Below are 19,621 nucleotides of genomic sequence, written 5' to 3'. Positions count from 1 at the left end.
TGACGACGGTAATAGGGAAACTCCTGATTATTGCGAAGTCATGCTACACATACCCCCTTCAGTTCAGCTTCCGGCTCGGGATTATCCATTCATGCGGCCGGCAGAATTCCAGGTTACGTCGCCTGTCTGGATTAGAACCCGTGGCCGAGGCTTCCGTGTGAGTCACCAATCCCAGGTATCCGTTCAGAGTGACCTGGAGATCAATTAGCCGTATGGGCATGTATGTCCTATGGATGTTTTATTGTGTAGATTCACTACATACCTAAGTAAGCAAGTATCCATATATCTTTTGACTTTCAGCAATATCGTATTCTTTTGAGTCATACTTCGAGAAAAGGTGATTCTCAGCACTCGCACTCGCATTTGCTGAAGGATTCTCGTTCAACAAGTGAACTCATGGTCTCCGTCCCCTACATTGACAGCCCGCCACATGATACTCGGCACTTCAGAAGGAATTCAAGTTTTGCTGGCTGCCAGAGGTGGAGATGTTGGCTGTTTGCGGAGGCAAGAATCGATTAAGGAGGAGGAAGGACCCCTGGGTAGGATTTTTAATAGCAGAAGTGAGCTCTCAACTTCAACCCCCTACTTCTGGAGTATCGTTGACGTCCTTGAGCGTGAAGATGTTCTGAGAGATCGGATTCGGCTTGGTGACAATAGCTACAATAATAGTAACATGTCGAGCGTTGGTCATTATGGCTGGTGCATTGTTCTCCTGTTACTCTACGGTTGCTTGCAGCGCCGATGGTATTTCTGCTTCGAGGATACAGCTGGTACGGAAGTGATATAGGCAAGTGCGTATGATGACGTAGGCTCCATCTGGATCTTTTAGATGGGGACTCGAAGAAATCCCAATTCTCAATAACTATGAAGCAGGTATCCGCTCGCGGCTCCGCAGCGGAAGAGCTCGTCAGCGGGGGAGCAGTAGATATCTGTGGTGCCATCTAGGCTGAAGTCATGCCAGAGATCAGTCTGACTCACTGCCGAGAAGGACATACCGTGAGAAGCGAGAATCCAGTGGCAAGAAGCGACCACTGTCTTTGATGATAGACCTCTTGAAAATGACCCAAAGTCAAAGTTTACTATACTCGTCACGATAGCACAACATAAATTGTACCTTTGTGATTGGCGTAAAGCTTTATCGAAGTTCGCTGTCGGTGGAAGTCTGGAGGTCAATTGACATGCTCCGTTTTAAGGTATACGAGTATTTGGTCTGGAGGCTGCGGATAACCGGCGAACGTCTGAAACGGACCTCGATACGAGTTTGTTGACGAGTCTCCCCGTAGAGATGAGAAGGCAGCAACAGCAAGAGCCAGCCAGGTACCTATGACTCTACTCTAAGCTGGAGACTCTCCAACGGATGAACCAAATCCGCTCGATAAAACGCTCAATGAAAGTATGCTTGTTGATTATGGCTCATCATGGCACACAAGTGAGTCGACACGGCATGTACAAGGTATGTGCTAACGTCACAAAATCATGCGGAACGGTCCATCCCCAGGTTCCCGGTCAATCGCTACGCTGAGTTTGGGGAGCGGCGAGGTTGCGGACGGAAAGCTACGAGGATCTGCGCTCGACAGCGGGCGCTTGAGCAAACGCTCCCCGGTATATACGGTGTGATCGGTCATGAAGAACTCGACGACACAAAGCGGTATTCGTGTACAACCTTACGAGATAAAGTGCCTACAGCATGCACTATTCGCGCGGCTACGATCGGACGCGAGCGGGCGCCTGGAATCCCGCATCTCAGAGGGCTTTCGCTAGCATAAGGTGCACTACTCTGGAGGCACTAAGGAGACACATAAGGCGGAGACTGGAAGATGGGCAGGGCAAAGGCAGGCAGGCCGGGACAGTGCAGGGATATAGATATGATCGTGACGCTAGAGGAGTTCGAGGGACTATCCGAGGATTCCGTGTAGGGGAAACTTGAATAATGAGGGGTCGTCGGAGGGGCTAGATATTGCTTGGTGCGTATTCGAGGGAATTCGAGGACGGCGGAGAGGAGCAAGCGTTTGTGGACCACACAGAGACGCCTACGCCTGCGCGGACTTCACGACCGATGATGAAAATGCTCTACATCGCCGTCTTTCTTTTGTTGACATGGCGTTGGTTGAGGGTTAGGGTCTGGCTGAGCAGCTGCGAACTCCCAAAATTTTCCGTGTGCGTTCGCCCATCGGAAACAGCGGGCGTAGGTTTCGGCGAGAGCACGCACCCCCACCTAGCCAGGGTTGAGGCTCGCTGTCGAAATATGCAGTCACAAACTTCTGTGCGGGCTGTTCTTTTGAGTGAGGCATCCAAGCTAATTTATTTTTTGGCTTTTTTATTTTTTCGCCGCTGTCGTGGCCAGATTAGGCAGTCGAACGCTAGCGGGGGTCCAAGAAAACCTTTTTTTTTCCGCCGTGCTTGCGCTAAGGTCTGTTGTGACTCGCCTTGGCAGTGAGGGGCACAGTGGTTTTTACTTATAAACCCCGCTTCCTTCACAACACCCGCCTCCCTCCCTTTCTCTCTCTTCTCTCCTTGTCACTGTGAGTACTTCCTTCCCCACCCCCAACTATTCGCACTTCTTCTTCTCTCCTGCTTCAACTCGCAACTCGTCTGCTTTGGTCAGCAACTGATTGAATACAGCATACCGAACAAGCCTACGTTCTTCTGAGTATCATCACATACCCCCCAAAACCAACACATCTACACTCACCACATCCAACCTTCAAAATGGGGTACGTTTCCGCTGCTCTTGCTTACTCACTTCATCCATCGTGCACACTTCGGTCGCCTGCCGATTGGACTTGATTGCGACTTTGTATCGGGTCCTCTCGTGAGGCTGATCTCGATGGTGATGTTGACTTTTTCGACCCCTCAATTGCTAATCACTTATACGTGTGCAGAAAGGAGAAGTCTCACATTAACGTCGTTGTCATCGGACACGTCGACTCCGGAAAGTCCACCACTACCGGTCACTTGATCTACAAGGTAAAATTCATCCATTGCTGATTGCGGCTCATTTTCAATGCGTGTTATCTGACTTGCCTTACCTATCTAGTGCGGTGGTATCGACAAGCGTACCATTGAGAAGTTCGAGAAGGAGGCCGCTGAGCTTGGAAAGGGTTCGTTCAAGTATGCCTGGGTTTTGGACAAACTGAAGGCCGAGCGTGAGCGTGGTATCACCATTGATATCGCTCTCTGGAAGTTCGAGACCCCCAAGTACTACGTCACCGTCATTGGTATGTCACGCTTTCCATCCTTCTGTGACTCCTCATACTAACGTTTCGAAACAGATGCCCCCGGTCACCGCGACTTCATCAAGAACATGATCACTGGTACTTCCCAGGCCGACTGCGCTATTCTCATCATCGCTGCCGGTACTGGTGAGTTCGAGGCTGGTATCTCCAAGGATGGCCAGACCCGTGAGCACGCTCTGCTCGCCTACACCCTCGGTGTTAAGCAGCTCATCGTCGCTATCAACAAGATGGATACCACCAAGTGGTCTGAGGACCGTTTCAAGGAGATCGTCAAGGAGGTTTCCAACTTCATCAAGAAGGTCGGATTCAACCCCAAGACCGTCGCTTTCGTCCCCATCTCCGGGTTCAACGGTGACAACATGATCGATTCTTCCTCCAACTGCCCCTGGTACAAGGGTAAGCTTTCTATTCCTTCCCCTCACTTCTGAAAATTCGTGCTGATTCGATTTCAGGTTGGGAGAAGGAGACTAAGGAGGGTGGAAAGTCCTCTGGAAAGACCCTTCTCGAGGCCATCGACTCCATCGACCGCCCCGAGCGTCCTTCCGGCAAGCCCCTCCGTCTTCCTCTTCAGGATGTCTACAAGATTGGTGGTATTGGCACAGTGCCCGTCGGACGTGTCGAGACCGGTACCATCAAGCCCGGTATGGTCGTCACCTTCGCGCCCGCTGGTGTGACCACCGAAGTCAAGTCCGTTGAGATGCACCACGAGCAGCTCACCGAGGGTCTTCCCGGAGACAACGTTGGTTTCAACGTCAAGGTTAGTTTCGATCTTTTTTCGCTTTCGTATCATCTACATTTACTAACTTCTACCCCTACAGAACGTCTCCGTCAAGGAGATCCGTCGTGGTAACGTTGCTGGTGACTCCAAGAACGACCCCCCCAAGGGTGCCGAGTCCTTCAACGCCCAGGTCATCTTGATGAACCACCCCGGTCAGGTCGGAAACGGTTACGCTCCCGTTCTTGACTGCCACACTGCCCACATCGCCTGCAAGTTCGCCGAGTTGATCGAGAAGATCGACCGTCGTACCGGTAAGAGTGTTGAGCAGGCCCCCAAGTTCATCAAGTCTGGTGATGCCGCCATCGTCAAGATGCAGCCTTCCAAGCCCATGTGTGTTGAGGCCTTCACTGAGTACCCTCCCCTTGGACGTTTCGCCGTCCGTGACATGAGACAGACCGTCGCCGTCGGTGTCATCAAGTCCGTTGTCAAGGTCGACAAGGTCGGAAAGGTCACCAAGGCTGCTGTCAAGGCTACCAAGTAAGTTTCTTCGAGTCTCATTCCTTCTTTTGCATCTTTCTAACCTCTACAGGAAATAAGTAATTTTCTTCTGGGTATTTGGGGCGGGGTATTTCTGGTGTTCTTGTGATAAAAGTTGGCTGGCCATGGGTTGGGGTTTTCTTTTGTTCTGAATGAGAAATGATCGAATCATTTTTTCGGGGTTAATTGGAAGTGTTCCACCTGATCTACGTCCTCTGTGAATCTGAAACCTTACACGTGAATTGAATCATCGTGAAAGTTTAAAAGGGAGCCCGCAATGTAGTTACTTTCCTATTATACCGGGTAAGGATACATCGACTGGTCACGATGCACGTCAGCCATGTTCTCTGCACTGTGCTTTGCATACTAGACTCCACCTGACGCTATCATGGCTGCATCATTTTCAAAACCTTCCCTCGCATCTTCTTTGCTCAGGTTATCTGAAGTCCGCCCGGCGGCGTGGGGTTCCCTTTCTACTTCCTGCAAACCGGTGGACGATGTCCTTATGGGCGGATTCCCCTATGGTTCGATTACCACTATCTCCGGCTCACATCCGCCGTCACGAACACTGGTGCGAATCTGACTCGTCCCACTTTACTGCCATGTCGTTGCTAACATCAGCCACCAGATAGCGCTGCACACCTTCTCCTCACATATCCTCTCGGACCCGACTACCGAAGCGATATGGGTGGACACGACGGGGAATTTCCCCGGCGAAACGCTCAAGGAAATCATTTTTGCCACATCTCCGTCACAAGAGGTCGCCACTTCGCTTCTGGAGCGGGCAAAGATCACCCGCGTCTTCGATCTCCAGGGCCTCGTCGAGACGATCGATGAGATCAGAGATGATCACCGCACGCGGCAGAGGGAGAGTAACGTTGTGCCTGATAGTGAGGGGGAGTCGGAGGACGAGGAGGGGGATGGTGGGCGCGAGGTGCCGTATGAGAGGACCAAGCGCGGCGTGAGGTTGGTGGTTGTCGATAACGTCACGCTGCTGTATGCGACGATGGTTAATAAGAGCCAGCTTCAGGGTATGTTTCCTTTCCCCCACCGATGGATGCGGGGGAGGGGCGTATGTGCTGATGTGCTGGGCTCCGTGCAGGCCAGGCTATGCTTGTGGAGGTTCTCCGCAGTTTTGCGGTGCTGGTGAAGACCTACGGGATCGCTGTATTGTTGCTAAACGATACACCCCATACTACCACCCCTCCTGACACGCCAAACTTTCATCCTAGATTTGCGTTCAAGCATAGCACACTGCCGAGTGTGTTTGCTGATTCGTCGCTGAGGTTCTTGAATGGATCAACGTTCTCTTACGGGGCTGACCTCCATATCTTGCTTTCGAGACATCCATATGAGCCCAACGAGGAGAGATATGGTAGGAGAGGGGCAAGGAGCACGGTTGATGAGGGCACGGTCTTCGAGATTGTGGCGGATAGGATCGGGGGGAGGACTGGACGTTGGACCGCGTTTGGGATTCTGGGGAATGAGCTTGTTGCGTTGTCTTAGGTCAATCCATTGAACTACATAATTCTTATAAGTGTGCTCAAAGAGCTTTTTTTCTCATCGATTTTGTATTCGGGCAATTCCGGCCATGGAAGCATGCCTGAAGAATTCCGAGCGTCGGGGATTATCCTGTGCACGAGTGATAAATCGTGTGGATTACGTTTGCCCAGACGCCTCCCGCATCGGCGCTAGTGGGGACAATTTACATCCCAAACTTTTCTCCTGGCGGTGGTTCTACAATACTTGAACGATCTCATATGCCACCAACAACAGGCTCCTTGTTCGCAGTATGCTGCCGCTGCCACGCCCGCTCTGCATACGCGACGTTCCGGACGCCCACCCGCATCGGCGCAGCACTGCGGTATACCACAGCAGCGAATTCTCACCACTCTCCTGCCGATGATCACGATGCTACCCCCACCGTCAGCGGCGGCAATGTTGGCGGGCCCACCTTGACGAAAATCGGCAACCCCATAAAAGAATACGCTGGGAAAAGAGTAGGAGATTCCGGCCACGAGCTCCTTGTCCTCGCCCCGCCACGGCCGAAATACACAGCACCGAAGGTTACTATCTCGCCGCTGGATAAGCTGCAGCTGGCGAATCTGTCGAATGCGGTGCTCACGTACGAGATGGAGGCATTGCTCGATGCCACCAAGATGGAGATATCGCTGGCCAGACCTCTCGAGCCACGGGTGTCGCAACAGCGATACGATCAACTTTACAACCAGCTGTCCCATGCGTTCAACATGACGCAGTTGCAGGACTACTTTGAGAGTTCGCTGCCAGAGGATACCACTACGCCACCGGAACACCGCCGGTACACAAGGAAGCCGGATGTCATCCATGCGGTGATGCGCGATCGGTGGAAGATGATTGTCGCCGAAGAAATCGCGGAACGCGAGGACGTGATTGTGCTCAAGGACATCAACATCACCACCAGAGATATCTTCTTCCTCATTGGCGAGGGTAGGTTTTCTCCACTCTCATCACCCACCCCACTATTGGCTCTTTGTGTTCTTGTTTTGTCGCTATGGGAAGAAGTTTGTGACAGTGACTGATAGATTTAGACGGGCGGATCCTACGACAATGGGCCGAAAGCTCTGCCGCCAGGATCACGGTCGACGTTGCGAAGGGGCTGCTCTCTATACAGGCCAGTTTGGCTAGTATAGAGAAGATCGAGAAAGCTCTTGCCGAAACGCTCAAGGCGGTTATAACTGAGGAGTTTTCCATCACCGCTACGAATCGGATTGCGCCTTTGAGGGATGAGTTTATTCCTACCATATCTCGCCTAACGAACACATTCATTGAGAATATCTCTCCAGATGCTGTATGTGTTTCCTCTCTCCAAGACACTCATTGTAAGGTTGCTAATTGTTGGTTCAGCTTCGCATTTCTACATTGGGCCCTTCACGACACAATCTCGACGATGCCCGGCGGCTCCTAATCTCTTCAATTGACTTACAGCTGAGGACGAACAGCTGTCTGCTGTACAACCCACCTATCATCAACTCGGAGATGGTTGCTCTTTACCCCACGTCCGAGCTTGCCTCGTTACCATGGACTGCGCGGAACCGAGAATGGGGCCGTGTGAAACCGGTGGTGCAGAACAAGAAGATCACTCGCGCAGCAGCCGACCGACTGACATACAAATCCGCCGACGTAATCCGACGAGTGGGAAGCGGAGACCGCGGATACATCTCTACCGTCTGGGAGGCACTGAGCGAGATATCCGAGAAAGCGAACAGCACATTGGACCAGCGGTTCAGCACAAAATACGAAGCAACGATTGGTCACCTCCTCTATGCCATCAACACCGATGACTACAACATCCGCACCACCAAGGATTACGAGCTTGACATCATGCGCTTCCTTCAATTATTCCACGACAAGCCTCGCGTGTTCGGTCATACCTTTGCTGGAATCCCCGTCTTCTCTCAGGATCCCATCCGCCGCTCCGACTTTGAGATTCCTGCGCCGCCGCTCGAGAACGCCACCTCGAAGGAATACTTCCAGCTGCGCTTCCTCCCCTCTCCCTGGGCGCATCCCTCCGTATTCGAGCAATACCCTCCGATCCGCATGACCTTCAGCATCGACGAATCCACGGGCTCCCCGCAGACGCCGCAGATCTTCGCGCTTGGCTCAGAGTCGCACGCAGACCTGATGCTCCCGCGCTTCAGCTGCGACCTGAAATTCGCGCGCCGCCAGGAAGGCTACCTCGAGGTCCGCGAGGACGCGCCGGAACTCGGCGGCATCGCCACGTCGGAATGGTCCCGCTTCGTCGCCAACTCCCAGCTCAACGTCGCAGAGGACTACACGCTCCGCGCCTCCACCAAGCTAAACATCCACATCCCCCGATGGATGGTCTTACCCCCGTCCGGAGACACATCTCCCGCCGACGCCTCCAACCCTCCTCGCCCGGAGGCTCCAGAGGCCCCCGAGTCGGAAATGATCTCGTACCAGTTCGTGGGTATGGAGTTCCGCCGCGTGGTGGAGCTGGTGGGCAAGGGCTACAAGATCTCGCGTGCGGTGGTCGAGGGCGGAGTCAGTGGTGGCCGCCGCACAGAGATCACGATGCAGTACTTGCCTGCGGCGGGCTCGAGCAGCAGCGGCGACGGCGCCGTCGACGGCTTCGTCGCCTTCACGAATAAGGCCATCAGCATGGTCTCTAGCGTTGATAACTTCTTGGAGAGGAAGAGGATGGCGCGGTAAACGGATGGGTTGTAGGATATCGAAAATAAGATGGGAACGGCTGCTGTGAGTGGGTGGGTGGTTGGTGGGATGGTTGGGTGAATGGATGATGGATGAGTGGATGGCGTATGATGGATGATGATTAGTTCGTTTTGCTTTTCTGGTCTGGGATTGGGAGACACGTTTGCGATGACGATGGTGTGGTTGAATGGTTGAATGTGGGATGTGGGATGGACGTATGTACGATATGATATAAACTAAGTACCTACCATATGTACTTGGTGTTGCTATCACTACCTAGTGTAAGTAATTACCCACAAGAAAAAATCTCCCGCGCGAAGCGAAAGCGGCGGGGAGTCAATAGAAATAGAGTTCATCACAATAGCTGAAGGCGGAAGAGGTTTTTTTCCTCAAGCATCTATTGTAGTTGCTTAAAACCGTTCGTCGTTCGTACAAATCAAACCAAACCCGCATTTGCCCATCCGTCGCCCTGACCTGACCTGTCCTGCCCTGCCGTAGGTACCTGTTGTCCCATTCCCATTTCATTTGACCAGAAAAGAAGTAAAAGAAAAAGAAAAAGAAAAGAAAGGAAAACAACGCCCATTGCCATTGCCATACCATAGCCATACCGAACCGATTCTGCACAAATACCTAAAACACTCCGGAGCGCCTTCGAACGAAAAGAAAAAGAAACAAAACGAAAACGAAAACCAAGCAAATCGTACCTACTAAAGGCGAAGGGCAAACACTATCATAGCAATAGAACAAACAAGCCAAGCCAAAGTACAAAGTAACAGGCCCTACATAGGCAACAAACACGGAACACGGCAAAGGGTAAGATAAGGGGAATGCACTACAATAAAAATAAAAATAAAAAGCAAATGTAGATTGACTTTCTGTCTGTCGGTGAAGGAGACATCACCTGAACTCATATGATGGGAATAATCGCTTGTTGGGCATCAGCGTGAGTTCTTGGAAAGGTTGGCTCTGCGAGTCGTAGTAGTAGCCTTGGATACGACCATCATCTCGCCTCAGTGCGAGGTAGTAGAAGCCGCCGATGGTGAGACCCCCCACGTCTGCCTCTGGCACCGGAGAGATAAAATCAAGCTCTGTATGGTGGCATTGTCAGTTCGAGTCCGGTTGGGCAGTTGATGAGATAATTTCGACCAACCTTTGATGCGTAAAAACAACCATCGATCATTGAGCTCTTTCATGAACTTCCTAGACACAAGGCACTTGACGAGCTCGTGGTTGGAAAGACAAACGAAAGGATCCAGCTTGCGCCAATTGTTGGCATCATCCCCCAACGTGCTCGCAAAAGTGAGGGTTTGAAGTGAGTGTCCGTTGAAGTCTATAATCTCGCCCTCGAAATAAGTCTTGATATTGGTCTTTGCATCCGTGAATGCCTCCATCGTACCCGCTGTTATGCATGCAAAATAAACTTTGTCAGCCATCTGCCTCTCAATGGAATAGGTATCTCGGTGGGTAAAGTATGGGGGTGAACTCACTTAGGCGCAATTGCTTGTAGTCGATACTCGATATGCTGAGCTTCACGGTCCATTGGCTAGAAGTTGAGCCACTCGAAGATGCGTTTGAACGGGTCGACGACATCTCGTAGATAGGTGATATCGCTGGTGCAATTTGCGAGCCCCAAAATACACCTCCAGCTTCCAGCCACGACGTTTCAGCAACTCGCAAGAACGATGTATCCAAGACAAGATCGTCACACCTTGGCTGTTCGTCGAACAGCCGCGCCCAATCGTCTCCGGTATAAAATCCCAGTCGTACAGCCAAGCGTAAGCTCTCCTGGGGAGTTTTGCATCCGCGGACCTTAGAAAGATACTCGATTGCTTTTTCAACCTCGTTGGATGCCTCCGGAAGACGCGAATCCTGTGACCCCTCATGTCCGTGTCGAGTCCTAAAGAATCGAGAACGAAGGATCGCACCAGTGTCATCCCAATCGGCATCATCCATCATTCTGTCTCTGGCCTGGTGATCTCTGCCTGACGATGTCGCTGGATCCGGCCAATAAACTCGTGGGCGTGTGATTCGTCGCGGATTCGTACTCCGCGTGGTCACCGGAGCAACGGTCGCAGAGGTACTGGTAGTGGTAGTAGCGGATGACGATGATGAATATGATGCGCCACTCCCACCCCCACCACCACCTCCTCCTCCTGATCCTCCGGCTCCTCGGCTTCCCCCTGCTCCTCCCCCACCTCCACCTCCACCACCAAATAGATCGCTGTACCGCGATCGCTGGGCCTCGCCCATCAAACGGAACCCTCCGGCTTCGAGCATAGCACTGAAGTCTCTGCTCATGAAGGGGAAATATCTGGGCAGATCTTCTTCGTAGCCGAAGAGTGGCGGTAATGAACGGCTTGTCGGTTCATCGTCGATTCCTGGCGGGGCTGGAGCAGGAGGCACCGGCGGAGCGGGGACCGGGGCCCAGTCATAGATCGATTGCCGCTCTCCAGGCCGCACCAGTGGTATACGGGGACCATAGGCGTGCTCTCTCGGGTGGCGGAGATCCTGGTCTCGGGAATTGCGACGTGGACGACTGGCGCCCGGTCGTCGCGGCCGACCACCGTCTAGCCCGCTAGTACCAGCTGGATCGTGCCGGTGAGAGCGATTTAACAGTGGCCCAGAGGCCCGAAGCCTGAGGGATTCATCAATGAGAGGTAGTTGATAGCGAGCAGTAACCTGGAAGTTACGAGCGTCAAGCTCAGCAACGCCAGGAAGGGTATCCGACCTTCGATGCGGCGACAGCGAAGGCGTGTCCTGGACGAGCAGCACACACACATACCGTTAGTGCAGGGGCGCTTTTTGTCTCTCTATCGTTTCGTTCGCGAAAGCAAGAAGAACCAACTACTACAAAACAACGAAACCATGAGTGTGAGTGAGTGTTTACCGATGGGGTGTTGGCGGGAGGCATATGCAGCCTAGGAGGGGGGTGGGGACCAAGAGGTGAAGGCCGCTGCCGAACGAAGTTACGAGACGATAAGATCGGTCGGTCGGGAGCGGTATGACCGAAGCTAAGGCGGTGCCAGCTGTCGACCAGTCGGAGGGGCGGGGGGGGGGAGGGTTGTGTGTGTGTAGTTGGAGGTGGCGGTAGCAGTGGGAGGACGAGGGAGGTGGAGGTGGAGGCGGTGGTGGAGATGGTGGTGGAGGTGGTTGTGGATGTGGAGGGAGTTGATAGTGGGAGGACGGGATGGTGGTTGGTTGGTTTTTGAACGAGCGGAGATGGAGGTGGTGACGGCCGAGCTATTGGACGGGAGAGGATTATGTAACTGGATGTAGAAAATCAGTCTGTCCGTGTAGTCACTATGCTCTCTCTTTCTCTCTCTCTATCTCTGTCTCTCTGTCTGTCTGTCTGTCTGGCTCTCGGGTTCGAGCTGGCTGTGAGGAGAGCGCGTTTCTTGAGGCGATATTCTCTCGGTAGAGCTGGAGCTGTCCGGAGCTTGTCGCTTAGCGCTTCCAGAGTCCAAAGTCGTTTGAAGCGGTCCCGTGGTGTTCGCGTTCAAGGCTGCGTTCGAGCTGTCTATCTATTTTTTCGGCAGCCGCGGCGGTAGTTTGCGATGGATGGACGGCCAGGCGGATCGGCTGGGGGAGGGGGCGCTGGGCGCTGGGTGCTCACCCTCGGGGCAACCCCTAACCCAGGGAGAGCTTCAGAGTTCAGTCGGCGCCGCGCTGGGTTCGTTGGCGAGCTCGTCAAGGCGGCTGCTTCCGGACGGGGCTCTAGGTAGCCCTTCTCTTCCACCAAACGCTCCACTCATCATCATTATCACCATCATCATCATTATCATTATCATCATGCCGACCTTAGCTTTCTAGCTCCGCGCTGTCGTTGGCTGACGACCTACACACATAACTCTAGTCACTCCCCTCAGTATCGGTACATGCCTACGAGCCCACTGCTGCTGCGATCACAGAGACGCACATATGCAGACGGCCTTACCTGCTTCTGTGGAGAAGAACACTTAAATACTTCACTAGACTATTCGGAGATGCATTGTGGCCGATTCCGATCAAGATCCAAGATTGACAGGCACCCCACCCCACCTTCCATTCACGTTAGCCCAACGATTCTTTTGCGGTGGTTTCCCTGCGTCAACTAAGTTACAGGCTCCAACCATAAGACCGCCTTGTATCTATGTTGATCTGGGCGGGGAAAAAAAATTCGCCAATCGGTGTTCTCTTCACCGAATTGCGACGAACCCCAGGAGCAGGATTGTTCGCGCGGACACCGGACACCACCGTGGCACGGTCACTTGGACGAGCGCCACAGATGCGAAATGATCAGCCACCCGGTAGATCCGTTGCGGACGGATTGACCGGCGGCCATAACTACTAATATATGGAATGTGCAAATGATGAAGTAAAGTGCGCCACTGCGGATTGTCACCATGCGTCATGGGGTCGGAAATACATCCCGTGGAGCATGCCCGCTATGAGCAGTGGTTACGAGCGCACACAGCAAGCCCTCCTCGTCGGGTCCGAAGAGCCGAGCTCGTCGAGGAAAAGTCTCGATACTTGTGGACGGCTGAGCCACACCGTGGGCGGCGGGGGTTGAGCCACAGGTGGAGTGCAAAGGCCGGGAAATTTCAGTCTCTTCTCCACCATACTGCACCTCCGTCCGCCCCTACATATCATCAACCCAAGGGAGCCATCTTCAACCGATCCCCATTCATACCGCCGTACTCAGCTGCCATACCCCCCGACCGAGTACCCAGCCTATTTGTGCCTCCGGGCTCTCTCACTCGAGCTCAATCGATCCCACCCCCACCACCACCACCCCACGTCAGTCGAAGCAGCCGTGGCTGGGCAATATCCAGGCGGATTCTATCCCCGGAAACTCCCCGAACGTTGATGGTACCGTACTCTGGGTGGAGTATGTACGTGTACTCTACATCAATGATCACCACCTCCATCTAGTACATACGTCGGTGATACGCCTACGATCTAGGTACTCCACCCACATATATACGGTACATGATTCCCAATCTCGCTCTCGCTCTAGCTAGCCAACCAGACCGGCAGGTGTAAACCCGACTCCGTAGATACTAGTGATACATACGCCGAACCGGAAGCAGAGATAGGAACCGACTGACTGACGGCTGCACTGCACTTGTAATGTGATGTGATGTGATGTGATGCCACTGTGACTACTATATATGCCACGTTTATTCGTGAAGACTCAAGACTCAATTTGTAATTCTACATACACACATACACACATACTTGGGTACATACACCCTACCTACAACCCGTATGTATGTATGTAGTGCCATTTATCTCCTGTAGATTCCCAGGTTTGGAGACTAATGGGTAATCTATTTAGTCTCCGACTCTCCGGGCCTGCTTTGGCTACAATGTATAGTACTTTAAGTGCCCTACTATAGAAATATCTCGGCAGTCACTTATCTTGATTCTTGCGTGATTCAAGTGCGTGCTCACTGCTGGATGGATTACCATGTCCGCATGGCCACATCTTTCTGCCTCGTATTCCTCCTCGTGTTCCTCCTCCTCCCTCGGAGACATATGTGCCTGTCCTATTATGCCTCCGAGAAGTGCCTTGAAAGTTGACATGCCGATCCCACATTCCGGTGCGGCGGTGCCTTGACGGGCCAGGTATTGGCCAACCGCCCGAGTACCGGTATTTTGCCCCCACTCTGCACTTTCAGCCCAATGCTCCGGACCAGGCAGATTTTTTCGAGTGTGCTGGATCCAGGTGTACGGAGCTTCGGAGCGGAACAACCGCGCTGCAGTCTACAGAAACAAGTGTCGTCCCAGTCCAAGTCACGCATCCTGATGGATGGGCTGGCTAGGACAACTCAATGCCTCCCACGGTGCGTACGCATAGACATAGCAAAACCATTGGGAGGTTGCAAACACAGCTGCATCGATAACGCATACCGTAATTAGTTACACTCGACCTCGCAGCTTCGAGTGGAGTGTGTATAGGTATATGATGCCCTCTATTACAATAATATGCTCTCGCGAGTCGCCGTTTTTCCCGCGGGCCGGGTTGGCTGTGGCAGTTGTCTCCTGGCTGTGGGCTTGTGGTTCCCGCCGCGGCGGTCTAGGTTTGAACTTCGCGATGGCCGAAGAGTCGTTCGTCCGGTTTTTCTTCTTTCTTTTCTTTTTCCTTGATTGATGGTGCCAGGTGGAAGAGAGCTCAGAGCTCAGTGTTGCGCGGATAAGGTATATATGAGGTATGTACCGGTCTTTTGGTCGTGATTGAGCGGTTGAGCGATTGATTGATTGATTGATTGAGCGATTGATTGCCATGTATAAAACGGGCGATAGAGTGCACACTGCAGGGGCCGTTTGGAAATTTGGAAACGATGTGCATCTCTTAGTGGAGCAGCCGGCTTCGGTACGTTGGTAACTATGAGGTATGTATTTATATGTACGGATGTATGTACGGATGTATGTACAAATATTCTGTCCTGCAAATTGTAATTGCCGGCTGGATGGGTGGACGAAACGTCCGAAGGCAGTAGTTAGAGGGACCGGACGAGCGGGAGATACTTGTGAAGTAGGCACTTTGCCGTTTCAGCCTGGACGCAAGTACGGTATTTACTTGATGTAAGTGCATACATGACCGACGCAGAACATGGGATTCTGCAGTCGGACTCGATATACATACGATCCAAGACCGCAGGCCGTTGTGATTTGGACGACGTTGTGACCGGAATGCGGTTAATTTAGCGCCTCCTCCTCCCTGTCCGGCGCCTATTTATGTATGTTACATACGCTTCTCCAGGCTCCTGCCAGTCTAGGTAATATGTAAATAGGTGTGAAGTATGTAGTGTTTCTGTTATCTCATGCTCGTTCCGTCGTTCGAGATGTTCTGAGCCTGGAGTAGAGTAGAGTACTACTGCTCCGGCCCCGTTTGGCCCTTGGGGGGATAGACCACTATTGGCACATATGTGACACCGAGCAGAGCAACACGGGTGATTGTAGGTGATCTATTGTGGCTACCTCTCTCCCTCCTGCTCACCTACATACCTCCTACTCTACCTACGGGGAACCACGTCCACCTCCCATCGACCAAACAGACAACAAAAAGAAACAGTGAACACCGAGCTCTCCTACTAACTAGCAGCGCCCAAGCTTTTGGCCAGCTGTTCTCTCTTCGTTGATCTCAAAAACACCTACAAGCTTGCCTCGGTGAGCGCGGTGTTCGATTATACTACTAGTAACGATGCTTATACGCCGGCAACCGGGATTCGGCTGAAGGGGATGCGTGGACGTAGATGGACGGTGTGTTTTACTCTCCCTCTCCCTCTCCCCCTCCCCTCTCCCTCTCTCTCCACCCATCTCTCCACAGCATTCCGTGAGGTTGAAGCCCGTTGGGCGGATACGAAGAGTTTCGAACAGCGAACTCCAGTACCTACTATCTATCCCCGCCTTCTCGTCAACAGACTACGGTACCGGTCAATATGTACATTGTACATACCCACCTAACGTGCCCCTCAAGGAGGGAAGGGGGGTTATGTTCCACCTACATACATACCCATTGAGAAATGACGGCAACAACCTGCGGCGTTTAGCCATACATACACACGACAACGGCACCGACAGCCTGAAGGGTCACGATGGGGCCTTCTCGGATGGCTCAAATCTCCCGGCACCTCCTCCTATTAGCCGGATTGTCCGGATTGGCCGGTGGTGCTTCTGCTGCTGCTGTGCGTCGGGGGGAGAAAGCAGCCCACTCGGAGTCGGAGGTGCACTACCTACCATGGCTAACTATGTACCCTATGTACATACTGGCAACCACCGCGGAGTGCGGACTACGACCGCGGGCTCTCCTCCGGCGAGGCCATGCTCTAGGAAAGCATCCATTGGATCGGAAGCAAAGCTCCCCCCGCAAGAACCACATGCACGTATCATATCACTTTTGGAATTCGCGGGAATACATACGCCCACATGATTTGAAGGGACCTGGAAAGTGGGCCTACTGCGAGGCACGATGCGATTGCAGCTGCTGCACAGCGCAGAGGAGGAGGGGGGAGGGGACACCGTCATCGACGGTATATGAGCTCATCGACGAAAAATGTGTTCCTTCGGAAGCTTTAGTAGCTAAGTATGTAGATACCTATTCCATATCTGCATGTGAATGTGAGAGGACCGACTAACTAACTACTCTACTATGCAGCGAGGACGCTGGCCAGCCCTGTCACGCACGCAAAGCACCATCTTCCGCTCGCTCGCTCTCCTCACAAGTGAGAAGCAGTTATGGCAGGCAGCTGGCGACAATGGACGAGCAATTGGCTGGCTGGTTACCGCAGCTTTTTTTTAATATTATTATATATTTTTTCTTTTCTCCGGCTCGCATGAAGGCTCGCTAGTTCCGATTGTCGATACTATCTATGGCCACACGGCGCCCTGGGTTTCGAATAGTTTACCTGCACCAACAATCTATCAACCGGGCATAATATCCCCCACCGAGCCCGGCAATTGAGAACTGTGAAACGACTGGCGGAAAGGAAACACATCGCTGCTGTTCTGCTCCGTTGTGTCCCGTGGTTCCGCCGTTTCCTGGCCTCTCTCTGCTCTGCTCTGGGGGTTTCTGCATGCATTAGCCCGGTTTTTTTTTCGGGGGTTTTTTTACTTTCCAATCCGGAATTTATGCTGGCCTTTTTGCCGGCCCATGGGAGAAGACGAAGGGACGTGGTGGGCGCGGTGGTGGGCGTGGTGGGCGTGGTGGTGGGGGGACGATGGGGGGAACGAGGACATTCGGGAGGAGGAGTAGGAGGAGTAGGATGAGGAGCCGGAGGACAATGACGACGAATCCGAGGCGACGGTGATTGCGGTGGTCTGGCTGACTGGCGGCCGGCAGTCGTTGCGCACCCTCAGCTTTGGCCTTAGCCCGTCCGAACTCCTTCGGTAACTGCAAACTGGCGCGAGAGTTCTGCCGCTGACGGAGAGTGCTCACTGCTCACTGCCCCACTTCCCACCGCTCAACCCCTCTCTTCCGCAAACAAATCCGAGACACGCTGGCTTTCCAGCGAATAATACAGCGAACCCTGGTGGGCCATGGGCTGGCCTTGCCGCATCCAGCAGCCACACGCGTGGCTTCGCTGTGGGCCAGTAGTGCACCCCTACTCCTGCTGGCTCCAATTGCGCAGGACCAAGACGACGCACGCCCATGGTCAGATAGAGTGGTAACTACGGGTCCACCGGTGTTATGCATCTGCCTTCCCACGAACGTCCGGCGATTCAGCAATCGGCCCTCTCGTTTTCATCCCAAGCGTCTCTGCGGCCGGCCAGCCATCTGGCGGCGATAGGTATCGGGAAACATGTTGCAGAAGCAGCGCCAGACTGAACGGACGACCCAGAAGGCCGCAGGCAGCACTGTCCTAACTACATGGTCGAGCCATTCCGAACGCGGAACAAAGCAAAGGCCTTGCTGAATCGCTGTTCTGCCCCACCACCCCTCCCCCTCACCCGGCTCTTGCGATCTCGATGGCCCTCGAGCTTCCCCTCATCTTCATCAGCTGTCTTTTCTGCGGGGCTCACTCTGGCTCTCTCGCTCGACCGAACCGATCGACTGCTGGTAATCCGCCCCACTGGATGGAGGCGGTTCTTGTCCTCGGCCTCGCCAAGGACAGTTCGGAGGGACGTAGAGTACCGTACTACGTCTCTCCACCACGAACCGGTTGCAAGCGTGGATCCTGCAGGCCGCCGGTTTGCTAGACATGGAGGACCGATGCTGGTCATTGATAGGCGATTTCGGGCGGCTCATCCTCGGCACTTACCCGAGAAACCCGAAAGCCCTTCAAACCACGTATCTGACGCGAACGTCCTCGAACGGAACTAACCACTCTAGCTCACGATCAACTGCTATTGCCTCCTTCCGCTCTATCTATCTATCTCCAGGTAGGCAGGCAAGCAAGCAGTCAGGCAGGCAGACAGGCAGCTGGCTTGAATACGCACAGCACATCCAGCTGAACACCGTGCTCCATCTGATGCGACTGCTATCCTACCATTGATCCTCCGCCGAGCGCAAGAATCAATCCAACTCAACAACAACCCCTCCTTCCGCCGCCGCCGCCACCACCACTCGAAACCCTGAGGTGTTTATGCACGGCAAGGAGACAGACAGTTCTCGGTATCTGAGGTTCCAGCGGCGACGACAACGGACAACGGACAATCTTCGATACCTGACCTGTCCAAACGGACTCCCATCCCAAGGCAACGGTGGCCAACCCATTGGAGCTCTAAATTTACACCGGACAGTGTGGAAAGCTGCAGCCCTTATCTCTTGCAACCGACGCCAAAACATCTCTGGGTTCTGCCCTGTTTGTTGCGTTTCGCCCCCCTTCTGCTCCATGACATGGCTGATTGATGGTCCACGATCTGGAGGCTTTTCCAACCCGGCATCCCTATCTAGGCTCTCAATCTCTTGGTTTTTTTTCTTCTTTCCGGCGAGCTCGAGTGTGCCGCTGAAGCGCTGCCCCATGCTACGGGACGGATATCGGGTGACGTCGTGGGCTGTTTCTGGTTGGGATGCATTGGTTCTTGCATGCTACCACTTGCTTCCTGTTCCTACTGCTGCAACTTCTACTGCTCAGCGTTGAAGTACGGTCTGTATGGCTGGCTAAGAAGACACACACAACACCCTTCTTCTTCTCCCTAGTATATTGCCCGCATATGCAGAAGATGCTTCCAAATGAAACCCGAGAGAAGCGAATGCAGTGTAGGTCTACGTCTGCGTGGTTAGCAGGGGGGGCCAAAGTGAATTCACACGCGCCGGAGCTCGGAAAGTTGACGCCCAAGATGTGGTGGATATAGAAATGTACCGGTAATTTGTGTACTGTGTATGTACAGAGAGATGTGATATCAATTGATACTGGGATGCAAGTGGATAGAAAAATCGTCCTCTAGTATCCACGTCCCAAGCAGTCGATAGCTTGAAGAGCATCTTCCGTGA

At 53.2% G+C, this 19,621-nt stretch overlaps 5 protein-coding genes across 5 annotated transcripts; 4 read left to right on the top strand and 1 right to left on the bottom strand.

Annotated features, from left to right (window-relative positions):
- The first annotated feature begins 2,445 nt into the window (after positions 1–2,445).
- BZA05DRAFT_395758 (translation elongation factor EF-1 alpha) lies at positions 2,446–4,763 on the top strand. Its single transcript, XM_051483473.1, has 8 exons — positions 2,446–2,522; positions 2,623–2,714; positions 2,883–2,967; positions 3,038–3,218; positions 3,273–3,632; positions 3,689–3,993; positions 4,055–4,491; positions 4,544–4,763. The coding sequence occupies exons 2-8, from the start codon at positions 2,710–2,712 to the stop codon at positions 4,548–4,550; spliced, it is 1,380 nt and encodes a 459-aa protein (XP_051339953.1). The 5' UTR covers positions 2,446–2,522; positions 2,623–2,709; the 3' UTR covers positions 4,551–4,763.
- A 29-nt stretch (positions 4,764–4,792) lies between these two features.
- On the top strand, positions 4,793–5,998 carry BZA05DRAFT_395756 (uncharacterized protein; the record flags this gene model as incomplete). Its single annotated transcript, XM_051483472.1, has 3 exons — positions 4,793–5,062; positions 5,120–5,522; positions 5,594–5,998. Exons 1-3 carry the CDS (start codon positions 4,880–4,882, stop codon positions 5,995–5,997), a joined length of 990 nt encoding a protein of 329 aa, XP_051339952.1. The 5' UTR covers positions 4,793–4,879.
- Positions 5,999–6,225: 227 nt separating this feature from the next.
- BZA05DRAFT_473435 (mitochondrial inner-membrane-bound regulator-domain-containing protein) lies at positions 6,226–9,062 on the top strand. The gene is made up of 3 exons (XM_051488068.1): positions 6,226–6,960; positions 7,062–7,321; positions 7,378–9,062. The coding sequence occupies exons 1-3, from the start codon at positions 6,252–6,254 to the stop codon at positions 8,701–8,703; spliced, it is 2,295 nt and encodes a 764-aa protein (XP_051339951.1). The 5' UTR covers positions 6,226–6,251; the 3' UTR covers positions 8,704–9,062.
- A 538-nt stretch (positions 9,063–9,600) lies between these two features.
- BZA05DRAFT_444380 (vacuolar import and degradation protein-domain-containing protein) lies at positions 9,601–10,656 on the bottom strand (the record flags this gene model as incomplete). The annotated part of the gene is made up of 3 exons (XM_051486909.1): positions 9,601–9,791; positions 9,854–10,102; positions 10,191–10,656. The coding sequence occupies 3 exons, from the start codon at positions 10,654–10,656 to the stop codon at positions 9,601–9,603; spliced, it is 906 nt and encodes a 301-aa protein (XP_051339950.1).
- Positions 10,657–17,947: 7,291 nt separating this feature from the next.
- On the top strand, positions 17,948–18,639 carry BZA05DRAFT_26393 (uncharacterized protein). Its single transcript, XM_051480161.1, has one exon. The coding sequence runs from the start codon at positions 18,056–18,058 to the stop codon at positions 18,506–18,508; it is 453 nt and encodes a 150-aa protein (XP_051339949.1). The 5' UTR covers positions 17,948–18,055; the 3' UTR covers positions 18,509–18,639.
- The last annotated feature ends 982 nt before the right edge of the window (positions 18,640–19,621 follow it).

This window comes from Tricharina praecox, assembly GCF_024521635.1.
Source record: "Tricharina praecox strain CBS 144465 chromosome Unknown BZA05scaffold_10, whole genome shotgun sequence".
In the NCBI taxonomy this organism is placed as follows: domain Eukaryota; kingdom Fungi; phylum Ascomycota; class Pezizomycetes; order Pezizales; family Pyronemataceae; genus Tricharina; species Tricharina praecox.
The sequence above is the reverse complement of the archived record's forward strand: the minus strand, read 5'-3'. Positions and strand labels throughout refer to the sequence as shown.

Coding starts and splice junctions, on each gene's coding strand:
- BZA05DRAFT_395758 (XM_051483473.1), top strand. Junction 2,968..3,037: donor CCGGTCACTTGATCTACAAG/GTAAAATTCATC, acceptor TTACCTATCTAG/TGCGGTGGTATCGACAAGCG. Junction 3,219..3,272: donor GTACTACGTCACCGTCATTG/GTATGTCACGCT, acceptor GTTTCGAAACAG/ATGCCCCCGGTCACCGCGAC.
- BZA05DRAFT_473435 (XM_051488068.1), top strand. CDS start 6,252: ATGCCACCAACAACAGGCTCCTTGTTCGCAGTATGCTGCCGCTGCCAC. Junction 6,961..7,061: donor CTTCTTCCTCATTGGCGAGG/GTAGGTTTTCTC, acceptor TGATAGATTTAG/ACGGGCGGATCCTACGACAA. Junction 7,322..7,377: donor AGAATATCTCTCCAGATGCT/GTATGTGTTTCC, acceptor TTGTTGGTTCAG/CTTCGCATTTCTACATTGGG.
- BZA05DRAFT_26393 (XM_051480161.1), top strand. CDS start 18,056: ATGGTCGAGCCATTCCGAACGCGGAACAAAGCAAAGGCCTTGCTGAAT.